Source organism: Phaseolus vulgaris, chromosome 8 (genome assembly GCF_051622355.1).
Source record: "Phaseolus vulgaris cultivar YP4 chromosome 8, ASM5162235v1, whole genome shotgun sequence".
NCBI lineage: Eukaryota > Viridiplantae > Streptophyta > Magnoliopsida > Fabales > Fabaceae > Phaseolus > Phaseolus vulgaris.
The window spans coordinates 12,121,002-12,136,594 of NC_143505.1; the positions used below are offsets into that span (position 1 = coordinate 12,121,002).

Here is a 15,593-nt window from a genome sequence, read left to right on the forward strand (position 1 = left end):
TTCCGTTGATGCCTATCATGAAGAGTTCGATTCAATCATTACAAGGTTGAAGTTAGCTAATGATCATATTCTCAGCTGCTTCCTTGGTGGCTTAAAGCAAGACATCCAAATGATGGTACGCATGTTCCAGCCTACGTCTCTACAACATGCGTTTACTTTGGCTAGGACGTATGAAGCAGCCCATTCAAGCAATTCGTTGGCCAACTTAGATAGGGGAGTCTTGGGTCCAGCACCAGTGCCTATGTCATCGTCTGCTCCAATCAATGCGGCCCCCACACCCAACCCAAAACGCCACTTAACGTCGGAGTTCATAGCGGAACGCAAAGCCAAAGGCCTTTGTTATTTTTGTGATGAACCCTACTCAATGGAGCACAGTAGGGTACACAAGAAATTACAACTTCACGTCATGGAGATGGAGGAAGAAGATGAAACCCTTATCGTCCTCCCAGTGAAGCGACTGCATTATTGCAAAGGACGGAGCCACAAATCTCAGTATACGCATTAACCGGAGTGGCTGGGTTCAAAACTATGAGAATAATTGGATATCATAAAACACGACCTTTACATATTCTCATTGATAGTGGCAACACTCATAATTTCTTAGATACCCAAATGGCTCAAAAATATGGGTGCATAATTGAGACGATTGCCCCTTTGAATGTCGTGGTAGCATATGGGTCAAAGATCAAGATATCTTCCGTGGTAAAAAAATTTAGTTGGACAATTCAGCACACAACTTTTACTGCTACTCCTTCCTTTGGGGTGTTCCGATTTAGTGCTAGGAATTGAGTGGCTCATAACATTGGGCGATATTTTATGGAATTTCGACAAACTCACTATGGAGTTCACTGTACAAGGAAGGCGACATGTTCTACGTGGATCTGTGGGCCCCAAGATCAAACTTAAACCCAAGCAACAATTGAGTAAAGTTTTTCTTAAAGATGTGCATTTATCTATGATTCACATTGGTGCAAAGGAGGAGATGTTGTTGCATTCCTTGACTACATATGCCGCACAAAAGGAGATTCCAACTGAGATCACGAATCCATTCCACGAATTTGCAGATGTTTTTCCAGAACCACAATAATTACCACCTTTTCGACCAGGCCATGATCATCATATTCCCTTGCTTCATGGAGTTAATCCCGTCAACAAAAGGCCTGTAAAGTATCCATTGTTCCATTCTTGAGGACAAGAATGTTGTTATGGGGAGGACATTGTTATATTCTAAAGTTTTAGGATTTAATTAGTTAGGATTTAATCATTTATTTAATTAGTTACAATTTTATTAGGATTTTATCAGGATTTTATCACTTATTTAATTAGTTAAGATTTTATTAGGATTTTATCATTTATTTAATTAGTTAGGATTTTATTAGGATTTTATAATCTTTAGTACTCTATAAATAGAGTATTGAACTATTATTTGATAGACGAATAATATATGCAGTTTGTTTCCTTTTCTCAATTCTCTATCATTGTTCTTGTTCTTGATATAATCGGAAAAACGCTTCTACACACCATCGTTCATATCCCCGTAATTAAAAAAAGTAATAGGGACAGTTGGTCATTGACGCATAACAGCAAGTGTTGGGCACGCGGTGTGTTAACCGCAGGGTCATTCACAACGATTAAATCATAACACCGTTTGACTCGTGTGATTATATGTCCAAAATTCTATTTCCTTAATACATAAGTTATTAACTCGATTATAAGGCACCTAAGTCAATTACCTGTTCTCCACTCTCAACTATCCATCTCGCCATGGAGAAGCCTCTGCTATCAGGTACAATTTCACTTCTTTGATGGCAAAGTTTCAATTTTAATTGATGATTTTCAATATTTACAACGAATTTGATTCTGGGTAGTGTTTAATTTTTGTTGGGTTTGAATTAGATAAGAGAAGTGGATCGGTTGAGGAAGAAAGTGGAAAATGGAGTTCGTATCAGTATGTGGGTCCAACCGGTTCTGCGAGACCAACTGCTTCATTGGCTGGAACTGAGGTAAGTGTGGATGAAATACGATCTGCTGCTGCTGCTTCTTCTGGTTACTATCCCCCTTCTCTTCATGGGGCTTTGGTTGGTTCACCTGAGCCTGATCCTACAGGTGTGTGCTCTTGTGGTTCCTGATTCTTTTTTCAATTATGATGATTGCAAAAGTTTCAAATTGCTGTTACAGCCGCAATTTCATCTCCACCTTGAAATTGTCGATAAATGCAGCTAAAGTTGCAACAGTTGCGTTAGCAAAGACCCCAAAGACATTGATGTTGTGGCTGTAATTGACTGTTTTTATGACCTTGGTGATTGGTTTTGATCTTGTATTTTTTATTTTCATTGCACCACTAATTCATGCAAATGTTGACCCGTATGTGTTCTTTATTGTGTAATAATTAAAAAGGTGTAGGCTTCAAAGTAATAATCATTGTACAACGGCTAGCATTGGAGATTGAGTAGGGGGGGTTTTCGGGTTTTTCTTTAGCATTGTTTTCTATTATAATTTTGACACAAACATTTACTAGTTTAAGTTTATTTCCAGAAGATATTTTTCCTGTATAACCTGGATGCTGAATACAGTATTACCTGTTGCAGAGCAAGCTCTTGTTTATCAGGGTGGATATGGAGGAGATTATGGTGGACCAAGACCCCAATTCCAGAGGTATAATATCTACAACAAATCCATAAAGCATGTGTTTTATGTAAATTCTCATATTTGAACTGGGCTGTACAATAAGCCGTTTAATGTTTTGGTTTCATTGTCTGAAAGAATTAATGGAGGGTTTTATTCTACAATCATTCAAACCTTATTGTTACAGAAATTAGATGGTGGAAATAAAATAAATGTATAGAAGTGTGGACAGGTTGACAATGTTTTATGAGGCAGAAAGATAGAGAATCACACTAGCTGGTGGAAATAAAATAAATGTATAGATTGTTATGGTGTCCAATGTAGAGTTACAAAGTGCTTTCTTGGTGGTAGTTTTTTGAGTGATCAGAGGGGTCTGGCTAAGACTTCAGAGCAGAAAACAGAAACAAAGATGTATGGAGTTTGATATTTAAGGGCTGATTTATAAGTGACTTTGATTAAAAGGGACATCCATCAAACGAAGGTATCTTTGCTACCTAAAAAAGTGTAAGTAAATATATCTGATCTTGGTGGTGGTGTTATGCAGCACTTTTTGGAATCATTCACAAATAAGTGTAATCATATACAGAGCACAAAAAAACTAATTTATATGCTAGAGTCTATCTAAAGTGAAAATGGTCCTATTCATAAGATAGGTTATCTCTCCCTTTATGTGCTTGAAAAAAAAAATAGCCATAGCTCAAAAGGGTTTGAAGGGGAGAGAAATTAACAGGTTCATCAAGGTAAATTTCTGTCATCGCTAATGACTTCATTAAAATGTTACTTCCTTTCATTTCCTATTGATTGACGTTTATGGTTTTTTCAGATAAATCAAGAAAAACAATTACTTCAAGACAATAGTATTTATTAGGGACCAAATTTCCTAAAATATATTTGCTCTCTTTCTTAATTTCTATTAGTTCATGATTAAGTATTCCAAGACAATAAAATTTTAGGGAGTAAATTTAGAATAGAAGTTTTTATGTTTAATTAATTGAAAATATCAATTGGTATGATTTTTTTTTTAAAAAGCAATGATCAATATGAAATGGAAGGACTTCTAGATTGTCCTGTTTCTAATAGGTCAAGGAATTGGCAGCGCATTTTTTGGTTAAGCATATTACACATGTTTAATTAAAAAGTATCTTCCTCGTGTCATGTGGGTCTAAAATGTATGCCTTTTGATAAAGGCTGTTATGATATGTACTTCTCAAGGTCAATAATGTATTAAGCAAATAATCTTTGTTTACTGGGTGATCCTCTTTTAGGAAAATTCTGGATGAAGTGGAGATACGAGAGTTGCTCATTGATCATGTTGGTCATCGTTGCTGTTGGGGTAGCCATCCTGCTCGAACATGGAGGATTCATGCAGTTGAAGACTGTAATGTTTACATAGGAACACTGGATACATTTATAGAGGAAAGAGAGATCATAAGAGAGACTGAACCATACCTTGGTGGTGCTATTGATGGAAAGGATAATGGAACTGAACTTGGTATTTGGGAATTGGATCTAAGATCTCAGTTCCCTATTCTATTTGTACCCTACAACGAAGTGCGGCAAAAGATTCCTCATTCTGAAGTTATTGAGAAATGCTCAAGTAAATGCTGGATTTTCATCTCCAAGATTCACAAATAAAATATGTACACACATATACTGCTATTTCACAACTATTTCCTTTTACCTCTCCTAACAAAATTGTTGAAATTATTCAGTTTGTGCTGGAAGAGGAAGTACAGTCTGTGCCACATGCAATGCAGACCAAGATCCTGGATTTTACAAGGAAAACCAGATGACTCAGTGTGCAACTTGTTATGGAAGGGGTTTAATAGCTCATAAAGATGGTTCCGACACAGAGTGAGTAATTTGTTTGTTCATATTAATAGATCACTGTTGAATTCAAGCTGAAGTCAAATGCCCTGGCCTCAATGCTTTCTTTCAAGTTGGAAGTTTCTACTTGTAATTCATTTATTCAAGTTACATTTTCTTGCAGATGTGTGAAATGTAAGGGCAGGGGAAAGATTCCTTGTGCGACTTGTGGATCACGTGGGCTAATTAAGTGTGCAACATGTAATGGAAGTGGTTCTCTTCTAGCACGCAATATAGCCATTATTCGGTGGTATGTCAATCTGGCTGTGTCTAATCATACCTTTTCTAATTCTGTTCCTTTAATAGATAGCAATGAGGAGTACAATATATTACTCAAACTTTAGCAGGCACTCGTTTTCATGACTTGTGTGTTTTAGTTATAATTTAAACCAGTGGGATATGCATTCAAAAAGTCCCCTGCCTCCACCGTTGTCATCCCAAAAGGGTGCTATTGTTCTTTTTCTTAAATATAAGTTCTCTACCAAAGCAAGGGAGTTTCAAACATGGTAAAGCATTGATATAAGAGAGAACAAGTAAAATAACATTTATGTAATTTAATCGTCCTCTTAAAGTTGAAGTTGACTCCCTACCCTAGGTTTGAAATAAAAATTTGCAGTTTATTGTGGGTGGATTTTGAGTATGGTTGATAATTAGAAGAGAAAGATTTGAAGGTTAAGGTTTGTTTAGGTAACCCAAGATAGGAAAAGCTGAGGAATAGTTTTGAATTATTTGACGGGAAAGTTGTCTAACATGGTTTTGAGATCCATTGAACATACAAAATCTAATCGAAAAAAGTAGTATCAGAGGTTCTCATGATGGTTGGAAGTTGAACTTGTTTGCAATAAAGATTCTGATGTCCTGATAAAAGTTGAAGCCAAACACACAAAAGATGATTGAACGTAGGAAATCAATTGAAAATATACTAACAGACTTTGTAGAAAATGGATCCTTATATGTAGTTGAACGGTCATTGTGTTTCCATGATAAATATTGTGTACTGTTTAAAGTGGTGAATCCAAAATTTAGTTAGGGACCAATGTCTGTGTAACAATTTGATGTCCGAGCATTACTGCTCAATCCTTTGTGCAGAAATGTCATCTGTCACTAGAAATGTGAGACTTCTAATATATAATCTCGTTTAAGAGATTCATAGACAACCAATTTCATGCTGTTATGCATAATATTGATTCCTTTTAGTGACAATTCTAAAAGAACCAGTGTTTGTACTGCTACAGGAAGACTCTTTCAACTCGGAAAGTAAATGCAACTAGTGGAGCAGCATCAGTACCAGATGAGGTTTTCCATAGGTCCAAAGGGGTTGAATTGTGCAACACTCAGGCACACCAATGCACACCAGCCTTTTTTGCAGATTCTTATTTTCTCAACAAGTTTTCTTCTGATGTCATTGCTGAAAGAGCACAAGTACCTGCCACTGCAAGGGTCATATGTGAGAGGCACACAATCTCAGTTGTACCAGTAACTCGGGTAACCATGTGTCACCGTCGCCAGTCCTTTAGTTTCTATATCATAGAATATGGCAGGGAGGTGTACCTTAAGGATTATTACCCTGCTAGATATTGTTGGGGCCTGTGTCCATGTCTGGAGTGGTTGAAGTTGTAATGTTTGAAACTTTTCATCCTGGCAGCATTGAGGGGTATACAGTTTCCATCTACAAGATTACGAGTTCTGTGTTTATTTGTTACAGTTTGATAATAACAGAAGCAGATTTCTGGGTTTGAGAGGTGTGAAGATGAATAGTGTACTATTTATCTTTTTTTGCCATTGAATAAATCTTATCAAGTACTTGGTTTATATTTTTCATAAAAAAATCATAAGCTAGTAGGAGTTCTACCTGGTTTTATTAAATCTTCAATCTTTGCTACATTCCTTGCTTTCTCGTCTCCCTGGAATGGAAGAAATGAAGAACAGTTTTAAGTCTAAAACACAAGTCCTCCATGAGATAATTACAGCAAAATGTGTGTTGTAAAAGGAAAATCAAGTTAGCAACTGAACAAGTGTTTGTATTTTCAACTTTTTATGAATCTAATCTATCAGTAATCTTAATCTTGATAAGATTTAGATATGATTTTAGTTTTTCTAAAATGTGAATTCTGATTTTAATTCATATATAATATTATTATTTATTTTTATCCCTGAATTTAAAAATATCTACTTTTTTAGTTTTAATAGATATTTTTATCCTTCAAAATTTGAAATCATTACTTTTAATTTCTAATTTTTGTTTCAACATAGACAAATAAGAGGAATTTTAAAATTTTATTACTGGGGTTATATGTTTGATATTATTATATGTACTTGGATTTTTTTTTTCAACATATAACTATTGAATATTACATAATATTAGGGACTAAAACTTAAAATTAACTGATTTTAGGCAAAGTAAAAACATACTTAAACCATTTTTTATAGTATTATATTAGATATTGAATTATAAAATAAATTAATAGTTACTGTGAAACAAGCTGAATTTTGAACATAAAGAGGAAATAAATAACATAACAATTTAAAAAATTTAATTATCTTTAAAAATCTAGTTGTCTCAAGTTAATTTTTAAAAATATTTGAATTGAAGTGAGATAAAATATCTATTCTTGTATTATAAATTATAAATTAAGTTATATTAGAAGTACACATCGGACATTATCTTTCCCCTAGCGGGAACACAGACACTTACGTGACTGTGTATCCGCATTTTTTATTTTTACTATTTATATATTCATATAATTTTAATAAATATTAAATTATATGAGAAGATATGTAAATTATCTAAATGCACCATTGATAATAGTTTTATTAAGATTTTCTGTTAATTTTTTTATATTTTTATTTTATTGTTTTTGAATATTAAATTTTGATTTAACTTGGGTGTAATCTTGAATTTTGTAAGGTTATTAAGATTAAAATTAAGGTTTAAAAAAAATGGACCAGCAAACAATGTCAAGACATAATGCAAATGGTTGTATGTTGGAAGTTGTAGAATCTATCACCATATCAATTGAATCCACATTTTCCATGGCAAAGAAGTTGAAAAAAATAAAATAATAAACTAAATACAAATTACCCAACTTCCAACTTATGTAATATCTAATAGATCAAAGCACTAATAGACATAAAAAATTTGCTCGCAAAGTTGGGCTTAGGATTCATACAAAAATATAAAAAAAATTAAGAAAGCAATAGATTGTTCAAATCCTATAACACATCCCTCTCATTATGCAATTAATTTTCAAAATAAATTATTTGTTTCAATTCCAACAGTTGCTCCATTTATTTCAAATATTTTATTAAATTTATTTCTCTCTGAAGGAGTGGTTATGAATCGAAAGAGATAATTTATTTTGAAAATTAACTGCATAATGAAAGAGTATTAATATAAGGATGAAATGGAAAAAAAATAAGAGCAGTTAAGAGGGGAATAAGAAATGACACAATGAACATAATACAATAATAAAATTAAATATTAATATAAGGATAAAATATGAAAAAAAATTAAGAGCAGTTAAGAGGAGAATTCCCTTTATATATATATAGGTATAGATATACCAAAAATATATTTCTTTTTCGTATATTTTTTATTTTTTTTACTTTTAACTTTGTATTTGTTCTGGTCATTTTATTTTATCTCTATTTCACTGTCTATTTCTTTAAGGAGAAAAAAATTGTATGCACTTATTATCATAAAAAATTAAAACCTATTGTCTGTATCTATGACTTATATATTTACAAATATCACTATAAATTTTATTATATATATAAAAACAAAAACTCTAATTCATAGTATAATAATATTGTAACAATACATTAGTCTTTTACAAATATCATTATAAATTTTATTATATATATAAAAATAAACTACTAATTCATAATATAATAATATTGTAACAATACATTATTTCTTAAATAAGAGAACAAATAAAAATTAGTGTTCATTTGAACTTATCTCAAATTTATTAGAAGTAATTTTTTTGTTAATAAATTTATTTATTGAATTATATAAATAATTATTCAAATAAAAATATATTATTAAATTGTAGTTTTTTATTACAAATAATTATAAAAATAAATATTTTTTTAAATTTTATTGTATGTAATTTTTTATTGTGTATATAATTTTTTTTATTGTAAATAATTATTTTAATTAAAAATAATAATTATTTAAAGGTAAAAGTGTAAGAAATTAATTTCTTTGCTTTTTTCAAATTCAAATTTTAATTCAAAATTTCAGTTTAAAATAAATATCTATTAAATTTATTAAATTTTAATATTATAAAGGATAAAATTGAAAAAATGAGATGTATATAGAAAATTTGTTTTTATATATTGTTATTACATAGATAATAGTTTTTTAAAAACTGTCAATAATTTTATTTCTTTATTGTCAAATTTAAATTTAAAATTATTTTTAAAATCAAAATTTTATTTAAGAGATCTTATCTCAATTCTAAACTAATGAATTGTTGGCGAATATTTATTTTCTTATAATTTAATATATATATATATATATATATATATAGTTTTATCAGAAAATTAACACATCATCCTTGGCTTCCCAACAAAACCCTAGGTGCTCCGCAGTCCTTTAAAATCTCAGAACGCCGCAGACACATTGTTACACTTGAAACCTCCTCCGTTCCCATTTCATTCCAATAATCAAATCTGAGATTCAAACATGCCCCCTCATTTAGATTCCCATCACCTTCAAAGGTTGTCCTTGCGTCTCTGTTTTACGAGCATCAGTGATGAGCAATTCCAATATGTTATCCTTGCACTATGATTGCCAGTGAAGAAACTAATGGGGAATGATTACTCTGAGATGCTTTCTTCAATATCTGTCTCTATTGTGTTTTCTAGAAAAATCAGTTTTTTATCAATCCTCACATCAAAATTGATTTTATTTATATATCTTTTATTAGTTACTTTGATTTATGGATCCCTGATGTTAATCTTAAACTGCGTTATCTATCTGAAACTTCCTTCGGGAATTGAAGATAACCATTACTTGCTGAGATCCATTTTTATTGGATTTTTTTACAAAACCCATTTTTCAATGTGATGCTAATCTATAGAATGGAGCTTTAAAGATCATTTGTATATCCTATTACTGTATGTTGTTTGTTTGATCTGGTATAATTTCTTCACTAGTAGAGGTTCAGCCTAAGGCCTTAAATTGTGGTGATGATTGTGATTTCGTTGCGGTTTTATATATTAAAGGGAATTGTTGACAACTACATGATGTAGTCACAATTGGGGTCACGAACTCCAAAAGCTGTGATGTTGTGGCCGAAATCTCAGTTGCACAGCATATTTAAAGCATTGCTTCAGGCTTTGATGTTACTGAATATTGATGGTTTTATATCAGCTACGGTTTTTATCAGCTTCAGAGTTTTGTTATGTATTTTGTATTTGCTCTGTTTAGATTTTGTTGGGTCTGTCTTGTCTTTTCATAAAACCTGGTAGCATTTTAAGCATTTGCATCGTGGGAATATGGGATCTATGATGGTGTTATAAAACTGCGTTATCTATCTGTAGTTTCTTCAAAAGAACTGAAGATAATCGTAATCTACTGAGATCTTGCTTGGCTAGTTGTGCCTTTAATTCATCGTGCATATTAACTTCAAAATATAGTTGTGTTCAACTATATTTGTTCATAGAATAATTTGTGTGATCAACATTATCAATTTTTAAATTCCAAAGGTTGATAGTCGTGATGCAAATCTAATTGTTTGTAAACTTAGCCCAAAGAAAGTGTCCTAATAGGCTTGTTCACTTTAAAATGGATTGAAGTGTGTAACAATGGATAATTTTTAAAATAAAAATTCAAAATCGCCCAAAAACATGAAATGAGTAAAATGTTGTTAAGGTTGTGTCTGAATTGATTACAGTATTTGTCTCATTTTTCTTTTCCAAACTGGGATAAATTTGAGTTTTGTAATTACACTCGCTTTCCTGGTCAAATTGGTTGTGTACAAAACTGCCACTAGGGTACATTAAAACACGTCCATCTCATTCAAGAATTTTGGGTCCAACTTATTGCCAATAGCAAGGACTTTCCTTTTCATCTAAACATGAATCCAGTTCTTGTAATCTGTTCTCTCGACAACGCAAAATGTCTACACAACCAAGGACAAGGTTGATTAATCAGGACAAGGTTGCTTATGCTTACGTTGTGACCCGTAGGGCATATGTTTGATAACAGTCACTTGCTTCCTGCACGATATCAAATTCGAACACCCACTTCGTGAATGTTGTTGGTGGGAGGTGGTGGGAGGTGTTTTCCGGTTCTCAGGTGATGCAGGAGGAAGACAAAAATGAGCACTGGTTTTTTTGTTGTATTCCAATTTCTAATTCTAATTTTCATGAAGTTTTCTGATTTTTCATTCCGTAACTCAATTTGAATGTATTTGAACTATTAGTTCTCATTCCCCATTTGATTTTCCATAATAAGGAATTGGTTTCATAAGCATATTTTGGATTGGTTTTCCATAAGCATATTGAACTAAGTTTTGAGATAACATTGGTTTTCCACAAGGATATTGAACTAAGTTTTAGAGATAACATGGTAGTGAAATTTCCAAAAGAGTGGAAGTTGTTCTCCGCTCGGAATGCACTTTTACTCTTTTCTCGAATGCAGTTCCATTATGTTAAGAAAAACTAATGCTTCTCGAAAACCCATTTTTGAACACCTTTACCTTTGTCATTTTCATCCCAAACCCATATTCAATTACTCATTTTTACCTTAATCACGTAACCTAACCTTCTAATCACAACTCACCTTGCCGGAGCTCAGCTGACCTCCTCCACTGTAATCAGCCACTACAAGCCACGTATTCTGCTCTCTTTCAAATAAAATTTGTAAGGGTATTTAGGCCTTCAAAAAATATATAGTGTAGGTGACAAAATGTACAGTACAGGAAGCAACAGCCCATTTGTAATGTTTTGAATACCCACCACTACCAGAAGTTAAAAATATCTTATGGGCCATACATGTGGTAATAATAACACTAGAGTTTATCATATTCAAATACTCTACCCAGTTTGTTTTTCTCTAGACAAGAATATAATTGACATTTTTCTTTCTATATTTCAAATAAAAACTGAAGTCACAGAGACATTGAATTCTACACGCATTAATGTATCCCACGAAAAGGGAAAAACAATGATGGGAGTAGAGACGTCTCACTTACACAATGTAAAATAGTTATCACGAAATGCTTGCAAAGGACACAATTATTGATGTGTGATCTATCAGAAATTACTTCTGTGAAACATTACAAGATTAAGAAAAATAAGCATGATATACTTCATACCACATTATTTGGCAGGCAATGTCACATGATATCAGATTACTTGAGAAAACATAAGCTAACATACGCATTTAGGAAGACAATTTCATAATATATAAAAATGTAGTACAAATGGTTGACAGAGGAATGGGAACTACAATTTTGAAACAAACTTAACTTCAGGCTTTGTAAGCATCAGCTTGTAGGCAAATTATATTCATCAATGCAGCCATTTGAAAAGCTATTTCCATTCTCGTTACTTTACCAGAGGATAAGAGCCAGGACAAGGTTAGCTTACTATTGTCTGCAATTATCCAATGAGATCGAATCACGGAAAACAGAAACATTCATGGTTAATAATAGTAAATAAAAAAAATAACAGGTTGTTATTGTATCCATGACAACTTCTACTCACTAAAAACTTATATATAACTTACAAGAACACACCTTAATAACAGTGTCATCGCCAGAAAACTCAAACTATTCTCGGTAAGCAGGCAATACAAAGCCCTTAAGAATTTACTAAACCATTTTTTAGTACCAAGATATTCCATAACTAAACTAGATGAAGTTTAAGTCTATATACAAGTATCTGCTGCATTAGCACATGAGGTGCTTGATTCTTTTATTGCAGAAAATAGCTGAATGCAGAGAGCCAGGGAATAGATGCCTATAAAGCATATACCTACCAACCTATGTAGCATTAACTGCTTGAATATGAATGAAATGCAGCAGAGTGCACAAACTACCAGTCAAACTGTGAATAACACAAGTTTCTGTTACCTCTAAAAGTTGGTTTCACACAAGATCAATAAAGAAAAGGGGATTAAAGTTTCCTGTCATGTGAGAAACACCTGAAATGAAATGAAGAATTGATCAAATACTGTTCTACTTGCCTTCCATGTTTTCCCTTTTATGGAAGCTGTGCTCCTCATTCCTCAGAGAGCTTTATTTCCTTTTTTTACGTTTAATGTCATCATAGAAAATGGGAAACAATATGTTAAATAAAGATAAAGGGGAGATTTACAGAACAATTGCCACCTTACAAAATAATATTATTAAATAAAAAATCCACTTCTATCACTATGAAACCAACAACGAAGATGTGTGGTATATATGATATATCCATACACTATGTATAGACAGTACAATAATTCTTTTTAATTTGTTACAGTAAACAAGTATCAAGCAGATATCACATTTTTACATAGCCAGCCAATATTCAATGTACAGACTGATTATGGTTATTTGTTATCTTCATTCAATAAAATGTGTCAACATCATATTATAAATTAGTAAGATAGATTTGGACATTTGGTCATGATTTGGGAAAAAAAAGGTAAGACATGTAATCCTTAATACAGAGTTAGATCTGGATCTCAATTTGCTCAATAATAACACAAGTAAATAAAATAGTTTTTATCAAACTACAACAAAGCAAAACCTGAATACAAGAAACACTGATTTACAATGCAAGCATCCAACTACATCCCTCCTGTAGATCTACTCCTTAGCATCTTTGATGGTTTTATCTACAACAATGTTCACTTTCTTGTACTCAAAATCTACAGGCTGCATTGCATACTCCTCCGGCACCACTGGTCGTTTATTACCAAAGATGGTCCACAAATAGAGCACAATGAATGCTGTCAATGCCCCACATCCAGCACCAAATATCATCGCAGCAAGAACCCTCAAAAGGCAATCACTCCTAGATTTCACTGCAGGAGTTTCAGTGTTCTTAGAAAGGACCTTTGGATCCAGAGGCTCAGAATGCATCCAGTGTGGAAAGTGCCTCACAATAAAGCTCCATGAATAGAGAAAGGATGCTTGAGAAGTATTCTGTTTCAGTGTACTAAACCCTGCAAACATCTCTTCAGTACCCCAAACATTCGACAAGTCAATTGAATGCCAAAGCAATGGATCAGATGGCCTTGATTGACCGTAGTGATTCAATCTAACTTCTAGCCGCTTTGAACTCGCTTGATAATCAATCCAAGCATGCAATTTCCCCTCCCTTTTCAGACCCATAATGACAGACGAGACATTGATTGTCTTAACAGGAACAGAACTACCAACATTAATAGACACAACACAACTACCAGAACTCCCATTCTTACCATCAACACTAAACTGAACACCAACAACCTTAAATTCCTTTTTCTTCAATCCAAAAGAAAACCCATATGAACTATTACCAAAAACCTCACCTTCAACCCCACTTGGAACCATAACAAAAGCCAAGCTACCCTTCCCACTATCCAAGGACATTGAAAACCCAACGTAGGTTGAAAAAGAGACCAATTCCCGTGCTCCACCCTGAACAAGCTTGATGGGCTTCTTGTACATGATTCTCCCACTATTCCCAGAAAGAAGGACTCCAGCCCCCCCATTCATAACTTTTGCATTGCCATAAAGCTCCACACTTGACTTGAACTTGGGGTCTTTCTCAAAATCTGCGAAAGAAAAGGAAGAAAGTGGATCAAAAGCTTGGGCTTTGAGGAAGAAGATGAGGAAAGTGAAGACGGTGAAGTGGTGGAAAATGAAAAATGGTGCCATAATTGAAGTGGGCATGGGCTAAATCTCGAAGGGTGTGGTTCTAGAGTTGGTGGGTCGATCCCATTTGCATCAAAAGGGGATTTTGCTGTTTCTAGGGTTTGAGAAGGAAGAAGAGGGAGGAAGAAAGTAAAGAATAATGGGTAAGTTGTTGGAGTTGGAGGTTGTGAAAATTAAATACGGTTTAACTGGTTCCCTGCAACAGCATCCGCAGTGTGCACTTCACTTTCACTTTCTCTCAGTAGTAGGGAGTAGCTGAAACTAGGGAATATAATAATAAATGCTCTTTTAACTTTTCCTATCAAATATTATCTATTTTTCTAAAAAAATTATAATACTTGTTTTCTTTACCATAATTTATATGATACTAGTTAACAAAGTTTTTAATGAATGATTACAAAATTATTCACTTTTGTTTTTAATATCTTCCTTCCTTTTTATTTGCAATAAATGATGTTTCTCCAGGGAGACAGGACTCTCTTTGATCAGAGAGGAAGATAGTTTTAGGAACTGAAAATTTTTGTTAAACAAATCAATATATTAACATGTTTTTGCTTGGGACCAACTATAATTTTAAAGGAAAAAATTATCATTTTTTTTAAAAAAAAAGTGGTGTAATTTTATTGAAATTAGGTTAAAAATTATCTTTGTATCTTCCATTCTCTGAATTGATTAGTAGGTGATATGCCAATTTTTTAAAGGAAAAACCGCAGTTGTTCTTCTGCACCAATAGTAACACTCATTTTCCAAATTAAAAGAAAATGCTAATACTTTTGAATAGGAAAGACGAAGAAGATCATAATTAATAATAACTATCAAAAGAGTAACAATGCCTTTTCCTTTCATCCAATTATGTGTTTTTCCCTCTATTATAGTTTACTCTATTAAATTGCATGTATTTATTGATTTATCTCACACTGACTCAATAATAAATACACTCCATGAATTATAAAGAAATTAAGAAGAAAGGGTGTTTGAGAGTTCAACATAAATTGCTTCACATGATACGAAGGATCCATGTCACGCATGATGTCCTTTTCAGTACCTAAATAGATGTTCTTGGCACTTCTCTTACATATTTAAACCAACCACAATAAAATTTGTGATTTTATTCTGCATTCATTGTACTTTTTATAATTTAAGGGTCTTAATAATAAGATTTTGTTTTTTCATATTTTATTTGAGAGAATTAGTTTATTTTTTAAATATCATTACTGTGTAATTTTTGTAATCCAACATTAG

The 15,593-nt window shown here is 32.7% G+C and overlaps 2 protein-coding genes and 3 non-coding genes across 5 annotated transcripts; 4 read left to right on the plus strand and 1 right to left on the minus strand.

Moving 5' to 3' along the window:
* The first annotated feature begins 1,555 nt into the window (after positions 1 to 1,555).
* On the plus strand, positions 1,556 to 6,303 carry LOC137824295 (chaperone protein dnaJ-like protein). Its single transcript, XM_068629869.2, has 7 exons — positions 1,556 to 1,786; positions 1,897 to 2,106; positions 2,589 to 2,655; positions 3,891 to 4,222; positions 4,338 to 4,479; positions 4,616 to 4,741; positions 5,727 to 6,303. Exons 1-7 carry the CDS (start codon positions 1,765 to 1,767, stop codon positions 6,109 to 6,111), a joined length of 1,284 nt encoding a protein of 427 aa, XP_068485970.1. The 5' UTR covers positions 1,556 to 1,764; the 3' UTR covers positions 6,112 to 6,303.
* Positions 6,304 to 9,239: 2,936 nt separating this feature from the next.
* Positions 9,240 to 9,331, plus strand: LOC137827329 (small nucleolar RNA snoR26). Its single transcript, XR_011083720.1, has one exon. It is a non-coding gene; the product is annotated as a small nucleolar RNA snoR26 (small nucleolar RNA).
* A 105-nt stretch (positions 9,332 to 9,436) lies between these two features.
* LOC137827330 (small nucleolar RNA snoR27) lies at positions 9,437 to 9,526 on the plus strand. The gene has a single exon (XR_011083721.1). It is a non-coding gene; the product is annotated as a small nucleolar RNA snoR27 (small nucleolar RNA).
* Positions 9,527 to 9,996: 470 nt separating this feature from the next.
* On the plus strand, positions 9,997 to 10,087 carry LOC137827331 (small nucleolar RNA snoR27). Its single transcript, XR_011083722.1, has one exon. It is a non-coding gene; the product is annotated as a small nucleolar RNA snoR27 (small nucleolar RNA).
* A 3,032-nt stretch (positions 10,088 to 13,119) lies between these two features.
* Positions 13,120 to 14,623, minus strand: LOC137824027 (L-type lectin-domain containing receptor kinase VIII.2). Its single transcript, XM_068629448.1, has one exon. It carries the CDS (start codon positions 14,367 to 14,369, stop codon positions 13,299 to 13,301), a length of 1,071 nt encoding a protein of 356 aa, XP_068485549.1. The 5' UTR covers positions 14,370 to 14,623; the 3' UTR covers positions 13,120 to 13,298.
* Positions 14,624 to 15,593: the final 970 nt, after the last annotated feature.

Excerpts from the sequence above, each read along its gene's own strand:
- LOC137824295 (XM_068629869.2), top strand. The coding sequence starts at position 1,765 with ATGGAGAAGCCTCTGCTATCAG. Across the intron at positions 2,107-2,588 it reads ACCTGAGCCTGATCCTACAG|AGCAAGCTCTTGTTTATCAG; the intron begins GTGTGTGCTCTT and ends TACCTGTTGCAG. Across the intron at positions 4,742-5,726 it reads AATATAGCCATTATTCGGTG|GAAGACTCTTTCAACTCGGA; the intron begins GTATGTCAATCT and ends GTACTGCTACAG.
- LOC137824027 (XM_068629448.1), bottom strand. The coding sequence starts at position 14,369 with ATGCCCACTTCAATTATGGCACCATTTTTCATTTTCCACCACTTCACC.